Consider the following 16176-nt stretch of genomic DNA (forward strand, 5'->3'; position numbering starts at 1 on the left):
CTCTCCAAAATACCACAGATAATTGTGATGCCTGTTTTCATGGTTGGGTGTTTCTGTGTGCTTTGTGTCCTTGGCTCTAACTTAATCCAAAATGTGAAGCAGCTTATTTAACTATTGAGGCATTGGAATGTCCTGAGTATAAGAATGTCTTTATAACATCAAATATTTAATTGATTCTGTAATTCTGTATATTAAACAGAGTGCAGTTATAAATAATCACCTCAGAAATGCTTCCTCATTGAGCTCTCTTCTTAAGAAATCTCCAAAGCTTTAGCAGTGCTGCTCAGTGAGGAGGTTAGATGTAACTGAGGATTTGTCAGATTGACAGAGACAGTTTGACAAGTAGAATAATCTCTTTAAATAATTGCAGCAGTAGTGTCACCCACAGTCATTGCAAGTAGGTTGGTGGTACTGAAGTTGAAATCGGTTCAAGTGCACCACTTTGTTGTTTTATACAAAAGTATTGAAGAGAACAAGTATCTGCTAACATCAGTTTTCTCCTGTGTGGTATTGTGTGTCCACATCTCGTGGGAAATATGAACCTCTTTGCCCAGTTTCTGTTTTCAAAGTCCAAGAGCATTAAAGCGCTCAAGAAGAATTCAGAAGAAGAGGAATATGATCCCTTTTGGAGAAGGTTGGGTTGAACTTACTATTTTTAGGAATAGGCCACGTTTCAGAATTCTGTATCCCTTGAAAACAGTGTCTTGTAGGGAATACCACTGTGTTACTGCCAAAACTAAATGGCCCACACCAGGTTGAAAGTGGGGCCTGTCCTCCTCCTTCCTCCCACTATGGTTTACCAGGGTTCTGCATCATTTCTTTATTCTTGCCACAATAATTTGACGGGAGCCCCTGTAGTTGAAGGGCCCAGAGAAAGAGAATACAGCTATAAAATTAAATGAAAGAGATTTAGATGGGTGGTTAATGCAAAAGAGCAAAGGCTAAAGACAAAAATGGGCTTTGGATTCAGAATTTCTCGTACTCGGGTAAACACCTGTTTGACTGGCTGGACTGTATAATCTATTGTTTACAGTAAAGTACATGTAATTCTAAGTTTTTTTTAAATTAACTTCATGGAGATTGATATAAAGGCTTGTCTAACCCTTACAGTTCAAAACAGGACAGATAGTATTGTTTTGGCTAATTTAGAAACAAATTTCTGTAGTATTCATGAAGTATCTGTCATTTCCTGAACATTTTACTGTATATGGAATTTGGCTTAGCCTTCAGTTTTGATGGATGATCCACATCCGAAAAGCTATCTGACTTTACAGATACTGATTGACCAGCGAATGTTTTTGTTTTGGCAATGGAAATGGTAGACATTCTCAGACGGGGATGGGTTATGACTGGGAACTATAACTTGAATGACCATTTGCGGGTGCCTCTGATTGTAAGCTATCTATCACCCAAGTTAGGTCAGGGGTTGGAAGCAAGTAACAGGAAGCTCCCTCTGTGTTTACACTGCTCTGATTCAATGAAGGGATATGAGTTGAATTACTCACTGTTTCTCTCTTCAACCTGCAGTGTGTTTTGAGCACGTTCTGTTTTACTTCAGATTTACAGCAGATGCAACAATTGGACTTTGTTACATACGGACAGGGTGCATATTATCATATCAAATTTGCAATATAATTCACAGCCTGATTAGTAACTACAGACTGCAAAGCTGAACAACTGCATGAAATTACACTACTACTTGATGCTGAGTGAAACACAGTAATGTGTCCCCTCCACCCCCGTGCTTTTTGTTCTGAATTTCCTGCTCTGACATCATCACTCTGTAATTTTTAAGTACAGTGTCTGAACAACTTGACTCTTTGACTATTGAATCAGTTTTCACTACCCATTCTTTATTGATTGACAAAATGTTCAAGTGAAAGAAAAATGAATCACAAACTGTAATATGAGTATCTGTGACCTGAATATCTGAATTGGTATTGTAATGTCTGTTCTGTTATGAAACACACTGCAGGATGACTCAGGACGTCAGTTTCCTTCAGCACCTCTTGATGCTTATAAAAATCCTCCAGGGGTACTGAAATCCTCCAACCCCAAATCTGTACTCCACGTGGGTCACTTTTGACTCTGAGATAGGGACCCTACCACCAAGATAGCAAGTATACTCTTTGTTCGATAATCCCTTGCTGATTATTAATCTACTTTTTAGAGATCACATCCTCACTTCCAATCAGCCACTTAGCACCTGGAAGAGGCCTTGAACCCTTCACCTTCGGACCGAGGAGATGGAACTTCTGTTGATGAAAGTACATTGTCAATCCACCGTATCCAATCAGCAGTTCGTTGCCTGTTTATTAGACTTACGTGGATGCTGGCAGATGAATTCAGCTACAGATGAGAACAAGTAGCACATAAATATCTTCTGTTTTGTGACATGTGTTTTTCAATTATTTGATAGCTCTGCCCTACTTTATGCTGTTTCTAATTGGCTTTGTTTACTTACAGCTTTGTTTAGCAGAGACGTCAATTCTTAAACAGATTAATCTGCTTAATCTATTCAAACACATTAAAGCTCCAGTGATAAGGCAGCCAGTTTTCAACAATGTAATTCTCCTTTGGAGTCCAGAGGAATAAGGGGTGATTACTGAAACTTGTAAGATACTAAAGGATCATGAAAGAGTGGATGGGGGAGTCTTGAACAAGCAGACATGGTTACAAAGGGATAGCGAGTTAAAAGGTGAATCAGAATTTGTTCTTTTAAAGGATGACGTATCTCTGGAGTTCTTTACTCTGAATGGCTGGGGAGGCTGATAAGATGCAGTATACTACCCTGAGATCCATTTTCGTGTAGACATTCACAGTAGATACAAAGAAACACAATTGAACTAATGAAAAACTACACACAAATGAAGACAAACAACAAATGTGCAAAAGATAACAAATCATACATGTATTAATAAATAAATAGATAGTATTGAGAACATGAGTTGTAGAGTTGTTGAAAGTGAGTTCAGAGGTTGTGAAACCAGTTCAGTGTTGGGGTGAATGATGTGAACCCCTCTGGTTCAGGAGCCTGATGGCTGACAGGTAATAACTGTTCCTGAACCTGGCGGTGTAGGTCCCGAGGCTCCTGTACCTCCTCCTTGATGGAAGCAACGAGTAGAAAGCATGGCATAGATGGTGGGGGTCCTTGAGGACGGATACCTTTTTTCCTTGTAGATGTGCTCAGTGATGGGGAGGGTTTTACCCGTGATAGACTGGTCTGTATCCACTGCCCTTTGTATTCTCTCCGAGTTCATATTTGAACCATGTGGCATGGTAGCATAGTGGCTAGCACAATTGTGTTACAGTGCCAGTGATTACTGATGGGGCTTCAATTCCCACTGCTGTAAGGACTGTCTGTGTGTATATTTTTATGCAATTACATGTATTTTTGCAGGGGGTACAATGTGACCGGAAGAAGAATTTCTGTCAAATGAACACAGGACAGGAATTTATATGTCTGGCCACTTTGATAAAAGTTGTGGAAAAGCTACATTCTAGGCAGTTACTCCTCACACCTTACTAAGTCATTTTTTATAACTGTGATATAATTATCATCCCAGAGACATATGAATCACAAGATTAAGTAGGAGAAAACCAAGGAAAGGTTCCCAAGTTTGAAAGCACAATTTAATAGTGCAAGGTTTGTTAGAACTCCTTTCCCATTAGAGTTTGTTCAGGTCTTTGGAACTGTTGATTGTGAGCATGCTAACAGGAGTAAGAGAGTGACACTCACTGCACAAACCATGGTGCCTCTTAAGTGGCTTTGAATCCTGCCGTAGGATCCCGATGAGTAGATTGGCATGAAAGCTCCCGTTGGGTACAAGTGGACTCACATCACATTGCTTTCATTTAATGTGGTAAGCTTTATTTCTATCAAAGAAGTCAAATTGGAACAAGCTCATTGTTATCACTGAAATAGTTTAATAGTGAAAGATTGCCACTTCCAGACTTGTGAAGATAACCCCATTTACTACTCATTTTCTCTGAATGAGTCTCGACTTCAGTTGCAGGATTATATCGTAAAAGCATCATTTCTTTCCAGCTTCTGTTCTTCTGGCTCTGACTCCTGGTTCCATTGGATTCCTACAGGATTCTATCTGCAAGAGAGATCATGACTTTGTCCTGGGGAGGGGTGAGCAGACTGCGTTTTCCCCCTCCTGCCCTGACACTAACCATGCAATGGAATTTCTAACATTATGGTGTCGTTGCTGTTCAGTCTGGAGTTGTACAAGCTCCCTGTAAGTGAGGTTATCTCCCACTAACACAGATCTGTAGCTGTCATTGAGTCTCCAATACTTGGCAGAACAGCAACAATACCCATCCACTTCACCCCAGGTCATCCTCCTTTACACCCCTCTCATTCCAGATTCACAAATCAGCATGAACATGTCACAGAACATTTCCTGACCTGAAAGCTCTGGAATTCACTCTCTAAATCCCATCTCATTAACTCCACCTGCTGATTTGATCACATTTTAGAATCTCACTTATTTAATGCCAAATGTTGTTTGACTAGGATTCCTGGTGGAGTTCAGTACATTAGAAGCACTGTAGAAATGCATGCTGTTGCCTTTAATTTAAGTGAGTTATTGGCTAACATTAAAGGTTATAGAGAGATTAGCTTTTCTTATCACATGTACAGTACATTGAAATATACAGTGAAATGCATGGTTTGCATCAGATTAAATCAGCGAGGATTGTGAAGGGCAGACCACAAGTGTCATTTGGTGGCAACATAGCATTACTACAACTCACTAACCCTAACCTGCATGTCTTTGGATTGTTGGAGGAGACCAGAGCACCCAGAGGAAACCCATGCAGTCATGAGGAAAATGTGCAAATGGCAGGAATTGAACCCCAATCTCATAGCTAGTGCTGTAAAGTGTTGCACTAACCACTATGCAATTATGCTGCCCCTAAAGCAGGCATCAGGCTCATATTCAGGACATTATATCACAATTTTACATGAAAACCTTATCATGGAGTTATAAATCATGGAAACAGGCCTTCGGCTCACTGTATATCAACCATAAATTACCTATTTATACTACGCCGATCCCACTTTATTTCAATATTTCGTGCAAATCCTGCCTCAATTCTACCATTCACCCATTCAGGGATTATCAAACTACTACTAAATTACTACTACAATGAAACTAGTAACTAATTATTTCTTATGCATATTTTTGGGACACGAGGAAACTAGAGCACTCCAAAGAAATCTACAGGGAGGACATGCACCCAAAGCTGGGATTAGACCTCAGTCCTGCCAAAGGGTTTCAGCCCGAAACATCGACTGTACTTTTCTTTTTCCATAGATGCTGCCTGTCCTGCTGAGCTCCTCCAGCATTTCGTGTATTGCTAGGATTGTATCCAGGTTGTTGAAGCAGTGAAGCAGCAGGTTTATTAGATAAGCCACTGTGAGTAAAGGAAAGACATTTCCATGGAAATAAATTCTAGTGTTCACGCCTTATATCATCTTGTCTTAATTTGCAGTTGGCACAGTGGTGTGGAAAGAGATCAGCAGAGTCATCAGCCCGTGAGTGATGATTCCCAAAGGCAGAGGGATGACCCAATCAGGAATGGATATCCAGGACTTCAGCAGAGGTCAATAAACCCAGAAAGGCTTAAGGACTTCGGGGAGGATGAGTACCTGGGCAAAGATGTTAAGACTTGGAAAATGACAGTAACAGGCCACTCAGATAAACTGCTCAGCACTGCCCAGAACATGCCAACACACAAGACCAGCTCCTCTCCTGAAGCAAGCAGCAGACAAGCTCCATTTGAGGACATTAGGGCAGCAGCCTTTAAAATCCAGCATGGAATCCAGAAAACTCCTTGCACGGTAGGTTCTGCTTCATTTCCTGGCACTGTCATTGAAGTTTAAGGCAGAAGTTTTGTTTCTCCAGGTCCTGGCAGAGTTGCAAGTAACAAGTGAAGTTCCTCCAAATCATTGTAGGGACAATGCCACTGCATCACAAATGCTCTACAAAGTCCCACACACTGTAATGAATCCATTTTTATATTGTTAGAGTATTAACATCAGTCAGAACAAGTCAACAGAACACCCTTGCTCACTAACTATAGATTTTTTTTTATGTCTAGCCAAGAAGATACAGAGTTCACATCTGACAGTGTGATACTCCAGTACTGCACTGTACTGGAGCAGGACTTAAACTCATGACCAGATAGAATACTACAGCACACACAAGTTCAACACTAAATTCCCAGCAATCTTTGTAACTGGTCCATTATGCAATTTCTGTGTGGTGCATGGCCAAGTGGTTAAGGCTTTGGGCTAGTGATCTGAAGGTCGTGAGTTTCAGCCCATCAGGAGCAGACATGGAATGGACCCAAATGCAGGACGCAGGCACTGAAGTACTAGGAGTAGGACAGGATGGGGATGCCATGGCATGCAAGATGTAATGCAGGTGGGGCTGGATCCCAGAGTTCAGGCAGGCAGGGCAGGATCCCAGAGTACAGGTGAGGCAGGCAGGGCAGGAGGATCCCAGAGTTCAGGCAGGGCAGGAGGATCCCTGGGGTGGGCACATAACTGCTGGACAGGGCCACCTCCCAGGCAGGTATATGGAGGCCCAGGCAAGACACAGAACCCTGGGCAGGTGCAGGCACAACCCATAGGGAGCAATGCATGGAAAGGGTGGGAGTCCTCAGGGCAGGCCGTGTGGATCCCAGGCAGGCCACCTCCCAGGCAGAGACACGGAGGCCTGGGCAAGGCGCAAACACCTGGGCAGGTGCAGGCACAACCCATCAAAGGTGAGGGGTAGGAAGGGAACAGAGTTCCTCCACCAGGCAACAGCAGACAGCCTGGCATCCCTGACAGAGGCAAGGGGCAGGAAGGGGCAGAACCACCCATAGGGTAACAGCAACAGCCTGGCTTACCCAACAGAGGCAAGGGAACAGAAGGGAGCTGGGTCCAGGGTGAGCAGCAGGACTACCATGATACACCAGTAAATTGGTAAAGGCAACAGAGTGACAGCACAGGCAAGGCAAATAAGGTGGAACAGCAGGACCAGCATACACGAGAGAAACAGGGGAACAAGACCAACCAGACAGAGCAGGATTCCGAGCCGGCGGTCCAGGCACAGAGCAGGATTCTGAGCCGGCGGTCCAGGCACAGAGCAGGATTCCGAGCCGGCGGTCCAGGCACAGAGCAAGTTACACCAGCTTCAGAGCAGGACACCACCCACCCAACCAGGCTCAGTCCCTGAGCCCCTTATAAACACCTGCCACCTAATAGGCAACAGGTGTACCTCCTTAAGCCAAGATGATCCAATGGCTCCGGGTGACAGGAGGGCTGGCTGCAAGGCCCGGAGTCCGGAGACTGTGGACCGGAGCAAGACCCGGAAGGCGGGCTCCGGACCGGACCCCAACAGCCCCAGCCGAGGCAACGTGTTGTGTCCTTGAGCAAGGCACTTAACTACACATTGCTCCAGTCCACCCAGCTGAAAATGAGTGCTGGCAAAATGCTGGGGGTTAACTTCGCAATAGACTGGCATCCTATCTGGGGGGGGGAGGGGTGCGTAGTCTTGTACTCTCAGTTGCTTCACACCATGGAAACCAGCATAAGCACCGGCCTGATGAGCCGATAAGGCTCGGGACAGACTTTAACTTTTAACTTAACATTATGCAATTATAGATCTAGTTTCAGTTCTTAGTCTTCCAGAGTTGTCTGTAGTACCTTTGACAGATGTGCACAACTTGTCAGCAAAAGTTTGATAAGAACAAAGATCTTGAAATTACATCAACAAATTGATTATTTCCAGTATTCCAGGCTCTCAAAACAATATGGGATGGAAATCTACCTGAAGAAGGAATATCTGCATCACACGGGCAGTGTGAAGGAGCGAGGAGTGTGGTACCTGTTGACATCACTCTCACAGGTATAGAATGTCAGATTTTCTGTCCTTCCTCATAAAACTGCATCGCAGCAATCAACACATGGAACCTTCTAAAAGGATCAGAAAATGTTGTGAATAAGCAGCGTTGGGAAGTGAATCTTTCATCTGCACTGGAACATAGGCTCATTTTGTAAAATGGGGAGAAGGAGATGAGGGAACTGAGGAACAAAGGCGAGGGGCTAATGGCTGAATGATAGCAAGCTTCTTCAGTGAAACCCACAATAAGAGTTTGCTAGCCATTGCTGTTAATAGCAGGACCAGTGAATTGTGAATGTTCCTTTCATGTAAACTGTGAAGGGCAAGTTGTAAAATCTCCTCATTTAATATTTGAAGTGAGCCCCTGCCTCTGACTTGCTGTGTGCTAGGAGCTTGCCAATGGTGGTGAGTGGGAATAGAATGAATACATTTTAAAGACACAGGGCTACTGTACTCTGTGCCTTTAAAACCTGTTCGTTCTATCTCTACCCATTGGGAATTAAGTGAAGCAGCAACTTACTGTAACTGTAAATTCATGATATGGAGGGGAACCAGAGTGTAGGAAACAGATGTATGGGAGAAGGAAGGAAAAAAAGGTAGTAAAGCTGTTTGCACTGTTAGTAATAAACAGAGATTAAGCGGTGGAGAATTTCTTAAATGTATTTATTTTAATGCTAGCAGCATTGTAAGAAAGGTGGATGAGCTTAGAGCATGGATTGATACCTGAAAATATGATGTTGTAGCTATTTGTGAAACATGGTTGCAGGAGGGGTATGATTGGCAACTAAATATTCCTGGATTTCCTTGCTTCAGGTGTGATAGAATCGGAGGGACAAAGAGGGGGAGGTGTTGCATTGCTTGTCAGAGAATATATTACAGCAGTGCTCTGGCAGGATAGATTAGAGGGCTCATCTAGGGGGGCTATTTGGGTGGAATTGAGGAATGGGAAAGATGTAGTAACACTTATAGGGGTGTATTATAGACCACCTAATGGGGAGCAAGAATTGGAAGAGCAAATTTATAAGGAGATAGCAGATATTTGTAGTAAGCACAGGGTTGTGATTGTGGGAGATTTTAATTTTCCACACATAGACTGGGAAGCCCATACTGTAAAAGGGCTGGATGGTTTGGAGTTTGTAAAATGTGCACAGGATAGTTTTTTGCAGCAATACATAGAGGTACCAACTAGAGAAAGTGCAGTGTTGGATCACCAGTTAGGGAATGAGATAGGTCAGGTGATGGAAGTATGTGTTAGGGCCCACTTTGTGTCCAGTTATCACAATGCCATTAGTTTCAGTATATTTCTAGAGAAGGATAGGACTGGACCCAGGGTTGAGATTTTTGATTGGAGAAAGGCGAACTTTGAGGAGATGCAAAAGGATTTAGAAGGAATGGATTGGGACAATTTGTTTTATGGGAAGGATGTAATAGAGGAATGGAGGTCATTTAAAGGTGAAAATTTGAAGGTACAGAATCTTTATGTTCCTGTTAGGTTGAAAGGAAAAGTTAAAAGTTTCAGAGAGCCATGGTTTTCAAGGGATATTGGAAACTTGGTTTGGAAAAAGAGAGATATCTACAATAAATATAGGCAGCATGGAGTAAATGAGGTGCTCGAGGAATATAAAGAATGTAAACAGAATCTAAAGAAAGAAATTAGAAAAGCTAAAAGAAGATACAAGGTTGCTTTGGCAAGTAAGGTGAAAATAAATCCAAAGGGTTTCTACAGTTATATTAATAGCAAAAGGATAGAGAGGGATAAAATTGGTCCCTTAGAGAATCAGAGTGGACAGCTATGTGAGGAGCCAAAAGAGATGGAGGAGATTTTGAACCGTTTCTTTTCTTCGGTATTCACTAAGGAGAAGGATATTGAATTGTGTAAGGTAAGGGAAACAAGTAGGGAAGTTATGGAATCTATGATGATTAAAGAAGAGGCAGTACTGGCGCTTTTAAGGAATATAAAAGTGGATATGTGTCCCGGTCCTGACAGGATATAGGACCTTGAGGGAAGTTAGTGTAGAAATAGCAGGGGCTCTGACAGAAATATTTCAAATGTCATTAGGAACAGGGATGGTGCTGGAGGACTGGCGTATTGCTCATGTTGTTCCATTGTTTAAAAAGGGTTCTAAGAGTAAACCTAGCAATTATAGGCCTGTAAGTTTAATGTCAGTGGTGGGTAAATTAATGGAAAGCATTCTTAGAGATGGTATATATAATTATCTGGATAGACAGGGTCTGAGTAGGAACAGTCAACATGGATTTGAGTGTGGAAGGTCATGTTTGACAAATCTTATTGAATTTTTTGAAGAGGTTACTAGGAAAGTTGACAAGGATAAAGCAGTGAATGTTGTCTATATGGACTTCAGTAAGGCCTTTGACAAGGTTCCACATGGAAAGTTAGTTAGGAAGGTTCAATCGTTAGGTATTAATATTGAAGTAGTAAAATGTATTCAACAGTGGCTGAATGGGAGATGCCAGAAAGTAGTGGTGGATAACTGTTTGTCAGGTTGGAGACCGGTGACTAGTGGTGTACCTCAGGGATCTGTACTGGGTCCAATGTTGTTTGTCATATACATGATCTGGATGATGGAATGGTAAATTGGATTAGTAAGTATGCAGATGATACTAAGATAGGTGACGAAGGGTCTGATGAAGGATCTCGGCCTGAAACGTTAGCTATTCTTTTCTCACGGATGCTGCCTGACCTGCTGAGTTCTTCCAGCATTGTGTACGTATTCTTTGATCCACAGCATCTGCAGTTGTATTTTTGTGTACTAAGATAGGTGGTGTTGTGGATAATGAGGTAGGTTTTCAAAGCTTGCAGAGCGATTTAGGCCAGTTAGAAGAGTGACCTGAAAGATGGCAGATGGAGTTTAATGCTGATAAGTGTGAGGTGCTGCATTTTGGTAGGACTAATCAAAATAGGACATACATGGTAAATGGTAGGGCATTGAAGAATGCAGTAGAACAGAGTGATCTAGTAATAATGGTGCATAGTTCCCTGAAGGTGGAGTCTCATGTGGATAAGGTGGTGAAGAAAGCTTTTGGTATGCTGGTCTTTATAAATCAGAGCATTGAGTATCGGAGTTGGGATGTAATGTTAAAATTGTACAAGGCATTGGTAAGGCCAAATTTGGAGTATTGTATACAGTTCTGGTCGCCGAATTATAGGAAAGATGTCAACAAAATAGAGAGTGTACAGAGAAGATTTACTAGAATGTTACCTGGGTTTCAGCACCTAAGTTACAGAGAAAGGTTGAACACATTAGGTCTTTATTCTTTGGAGCGTAGAAGGTTGAGGGGGAACTTGATAGAGGTATTTAAAATTATGGGGGGTTAGATAGATTTGATGTGGGTAGGCTTTTTCCATTGAGAGTAGGGGAGATTCAAACACGAGGACATGAGTTGAGGGTTAGGGAGCAAAAGTTTAGGGGTAACATGAGGGAGAACTTCTTTACTCAGAGAGTGGTAGCTGTGTGGAATGAGCTTCTAGTAGAAGTGGTAGAGGCAGGTTCGATATTGTCATTTATAGTAAAATTGGATAGGTATATGGACAGGAAAGGAATGGAGAGTTATGGGCTGAGTGCAGGTCGGTGGGACTAGGTGAGAGTAAGCATTCAGCTCGGACTAGAATGGCCGAGATGGCCTGTTTCCATGCTGTAATTGTTATATGGGTATATGGAAATTGTTGGCAGCCCTTTCTTGAAATTACAATAGGGAATAGAGTCTTTGGGCCAATGTCCAACACCCAGGTAGCACAGCTGGTAGAGCCTTTCCCCCACAGCTCTACTGACCCATGTGCTCCTGATCTCTGGTGCTGTCTGTGTGGAGTTCGCATGTTCCAGGTTTTCCATCTCCACCAAAAATCTCCATCACACACACAGATGGAAAAGCAAGGACTTAGTAGGGATAGTTTCATTTTTGATGAGGTACCAAAGTAGAACGATGGGGTAGAGCAGTGGATGTTTTCTACATGAACTTCCAACAGTAAAGATCGCTCACGGCAGATTGGTCTTGAAGATGTTCCTGTTCTTATTCTCTGTGCTTTTGTCTGTGCATCTCCTTCCCTACAGCACCAAAGGGAACCAGAAAGGTTCTTTGACAGTCTGCTCACTTCAGTAGTCACTAACACAGGCTGTGGATTAGATACAGTAGCTCTGCTTGGCATCCTATGGCATCTAGGATTTGTAGTTCTGTGCCTAGCACAATATTGTGGGCACATTCAGTGATTGAAACTATGTATGAAGGGTCAGGAGCAGGCACAGAGAAAGATGGCATATTTTGACAAGGCTGCCCAGATACTGTGCACAACCTCAATGGATGACTTGGATGACGCGTACGTCTAACTGTGTACCTTGTCCAGCATGTGGAAAGGATCCCACATGTATATTCCTAAGAAATCTGGATATGTAGGTTCTAGAAACACTCTCATGGAATCAGAACAGAGACAATTATGAGGAAGTGTTTAATTTAGTGTTGATGGTACCCCATATCTCACAACATTTAAGAAGCACCTGAATCACCAAGGAATGAAAGGCTGTAAACCTCATTTAGTAAATGGAATGAGTATTGATAAGTATAATTGTCTGCTCGGATAAGAGCCTGTTTCTGTGCTGTACCATACCATAAGTCTAAATCAAAGAGATGTCATTCCCCGGTTTAAAGAAGGCATGGATTAGGTAGCTAATTAATGCAATTGAGGAGATGAGCTCTTGACCAGAGACTAGACTGTTCTATTTGTTAGAGGGGTAATGGGATAAATTGAACTACTCCTTCAGTGAGCCACTGCAGCTGTGATATAAATGTCCAAATTTCTGAACTGGTTCTATGTTTGACTCGCAGGAACAGCAGAGGAAGGGTGTGATCCTGGCATCAGAAAACAACTTCACCAAGGCCGTGGCTCACCATGCCTCTGAACTCCACATCCCAGTGTTTGTCATCCTGTCTGCCAGCACCCCACCAAGCAGAGTCAAAACCTGCCGTGAGTACGGCGCTATGGTGATCACCTATGGATGCAACATAAAGGATTCACAAAGCCATGCTCAGAAACTGGCCAGTGAGAACGGCTATCTCTATCTGCAGGAGTAAGTTACCAAACTACTAGTTATTCATAAACTGGGATGCACCCCCGATTTCACAACGGAACAAGGCAGAATTCTCAGCAAAGATCCCCTCACTTTTCCTTGGCAGATTTGTAGTTCAGGCCTTTGTTATTGAATGCATTTGGGAAAGGGATGAGAATATACAATTCTCCTTTTGCTGTGCTTTTTGGGGAGGAAATCTGATCAAAGTCTTTACAAATATTAATGTCTTTGATAGCTTCTGCACATCCAAGGTCGGGCAGTCTTTCATATACAGGAGCCCAGAAGAAGAGGTAATAAATGTGAGGTGGCTAGGTCATCAAAAACAGAATCATTGTTCCTGGGGTATTCCGTCCCTCATTCAAGTCACTAATTTTGGTTTAATCAAGAAGCTGGAATCACAGCTCCCATCAATAGACAATAGGCAATAGACAATAGGTGCAGAAGTAGACCATTCGGCCCCTCGAGTCTGCACCGCCATTCTGAGATCATGGCTGATCATTCACTATCAATACCCAGTCCCTGCCTTGTCCCCATATCCCTTGATTCCCCTATCCATCAGATATCTATCTAGCTCCTTCTTGAAAGCATCCAGAGAATTGGCCTCCACCGTCTTCCGAGGCAGTGCATTCCACACCTCCACAACTCTCTGGGAGAAGAAGTTCTTCCTCAACTCTGTTTTAAATAACTGACCTCTTATTCTCAATCCATGCCTTCTGGTACTGGACTCTCCCAACATCTGGAACATATTTCCTGCCTCAATCCTATCAAATCCTTTAATTATCTTAAACGTTTCAATCAGATCCCCTCTCAATCTCCTCAATTCCAGTGTGTACAAGCCCAATCTCTCCAATCTCTCTGCGTAAGACGGCCCTGCCATCCCAGGAATCAACTGAGGGCTTGACCTTTTACTCACTGCATTGGAAAGGTAAATGGATTCTATAACCTCATTTGCCTGTTTCTATTGACAGCTCAACCAGAATTCTGTTCCCCTGGTACTCCTGAATTTCCCCCTCACTCCCCTCCAGTTATTTATAGTCATTATTTTAACTTTTCTCCTTCAATAATCACTAACTCCCTCCCTACATCACCTTTTCCTACTTTTGAGATCGCCTTTAAAACTCCCTTTGACTACATTTTTGATCATTCCATTTTGTATCTCACGATATGGTTGTTTTTTTGTTTTTGTGTGATTCTCCAAATAACTTACCAACAGGTTTTTTAATCTTAAGGCTGCTGCTGAAATTTGTTCTTTTTTATTATTGATAGACTGCATTCTCTCTCATGTCTGTATGAGTCCAGAAGAAGGGACAATAGATGTGAGATAATTTTTTTTTTAATATTTGAAACATGGTAAGAATACAGAACTCTGGCAAGGTATTTGATAAGGTACCCCATGCATGGCTTATTGAGAAAGTAAGGAGGCATGGGGTCCATTGCTTTGTGGATCCAGAATTGGCTTGCCCACAGAAGGCAAAGAGAGGTTGTAGATGGATTATATTCTGCATGGAGGTCAGTGACCAGTGGTTTGCCTCAGGGATCTGTTCTGGGATCCCTACTCTTTGTGATTTTTATAAATGACCTAGATGAGGAAGTGGAGGGACGTATTCGTAAATCTGCTGATGACACAAAGGTTGGGGGTGTTGTGGATAGTGTGGAGGTCTGTCAGAGGTTACAGTGGGACATTGATAGGATGCAAAACTGGGCTGAGAAGTGGCAGATGGAGTTCAACCCAGATAAGTGTAAGGTGGTTCATTTTGGTAGGTCAAAAATGATGGCAGAATATAGCATTAATGGTAAGACTCTTGGAAGTGTGGAGGATCAGAGGGATCTGGGATCCTATGGACACTCAAAGCTGCTGTGCAGGTTGACTCTGTGCTTAAGAAGGCATAAGGTGTATTGACCTTCATCAATAATGGAATTGAGTTTAGGAGCCGAGAGGTAATAGTGCAGCGATATAGGACCCTGGTCAGACCCCACTTGGAGTACTGTGCTCATTTCTGGTCACCTCACTACAAGAAAGATGTGGAAGCTATGGAAGTCTCCTCTGCACGTTTTCTTACACTCTCCACATATACTGCAAGGATCTTTTGAATATTCTCAGAATTCTGTTTTAATCCCAATGTAAATGGCTCTTGGAGGTACAGGTAGCAGGGACACATCCTTACAACTCCAGTGAGCCAGGTTTGATCTTAACCTGTAGTGTTGTCAGCGTGGAGTTTGCATGTCCTCCCTGTGATCCTCCCAGTGATATGCGGGTTGGTAGGTTGATTGGTCATTATCAATTGCATCTAGTGTGTAGATAAGTGGTAGAATCTGGGAGACTTGAGGAGAATGTGGGGAAAATAAAAAAAATGTGGGATTAATGGCAGTGTAGTGTGAATAGGTGTTTGATGGTCAACTCATACTCAGTAGGCTGAAGGATCCATTTCTGTGCTGTATCTATATGTCTGCAACACCAGGACGTATAAGCAGATTAAGGAGATTTGGCATTCTCCCAAGGGAACACAGGCTCGATCTAGTGAAAAGTGAAAATACTACAAACAATATATATTTGCACATCGGTTATTACCTGGAATAAAATTCCAGATTCAGAGATCCAGGTAAAATAAATTAGTGACTATGAATTCCCACTGTTTTCCAAAAGGGAAGGAATATTGGCTCCTGGTGGATGTGACCATGTTGTGTATCTCTCTGATAGGGAAGACAGCACGCCATACCTGGCAGGACTGGGAACCATGGGGCTCGAAGTTTATGAGCAGGTGAACAAACTGGATGCTATTATTCTGCCAGCGGGTGGGGAATGCCTTATCCTGGCAGGAGCTGCAGCTCCCATCAAGCACCTAAACCCAGCTATTACTGTTATTGTGAGTATCCAAATACTGACTCCTTACCATCACATTAAAGTGTGTTTTTGTCGGAAAGTTAACACAGTCCTGACTTCTTATTTTTCTAAGGGTCAACGCAGTGGAGCGGGAGGTGGAACTGGACTTTGAGCTAACCAATGTAAAGTGTTGTAGGTGGTGGAATTGGAGATCTGTATTGAAGCAGAATGAATGGATTCATTTTGTCCACATCAATCCACAATCCCATCAGATATTGGGTTTCGCTCCTACAGACAGTTGCTGATTTCCTCTCTGTAACTAGATTGGCTTTTCTCCTCTGGTGGAGAGAGTCTTTGAGTATTTGGCATTGCT

At 42.7% G+C, this 16176-nt stretch overlaps 1 protein-coding gene across 1 annotated transcript in view; it reads left to right on the forward strand.

Annotated features, from left to right (window-relative positions):
• Window positions 1–536: 536 nt before the first annotated feature.
• The window catches only part of LOC132378842 (L-threonine ammonia-lyase), a 51181-nt gene continuing 35541 nt past the window's right edge, over window positions 537–16176 (forward strand). The window contains exons 1-5 of the mRNA XM_059946096.1: window positions 537–634; window positions 5503–5851; window positions 7791–7907; window positions 12741–12982; window positions 15681–15846. Coding sequence (XP_059802079.1) covers window positions 537–634; window positions 5503–5851; window positions 7791–7907; window positions 12741–12982; window positions 15681–15846 — 972 coding nt within the window. The remainder of the gene's footprint in view (window positions 635–5502; window positions 5852–7790; window positions 7908–12740; window positions 12983–15680; window positions 15847–16176) is intronic.

Source organism: Hypanus sabinus, chromosome 21, assembly GCF_030144855.1.
Source record: "Hypanus sabinus isolate sHypSab1 chromosome 21, sHypSab1.hap1, whole genome shotgun sequence".
In the NCBI taxonomy this organism is placed as follows: Eukaryota; Metazoa; Chordata; class Chondrichthyes; order Myliobatiformes; family Dasyatidae; genus Hypanus; species Hypanus sabinus.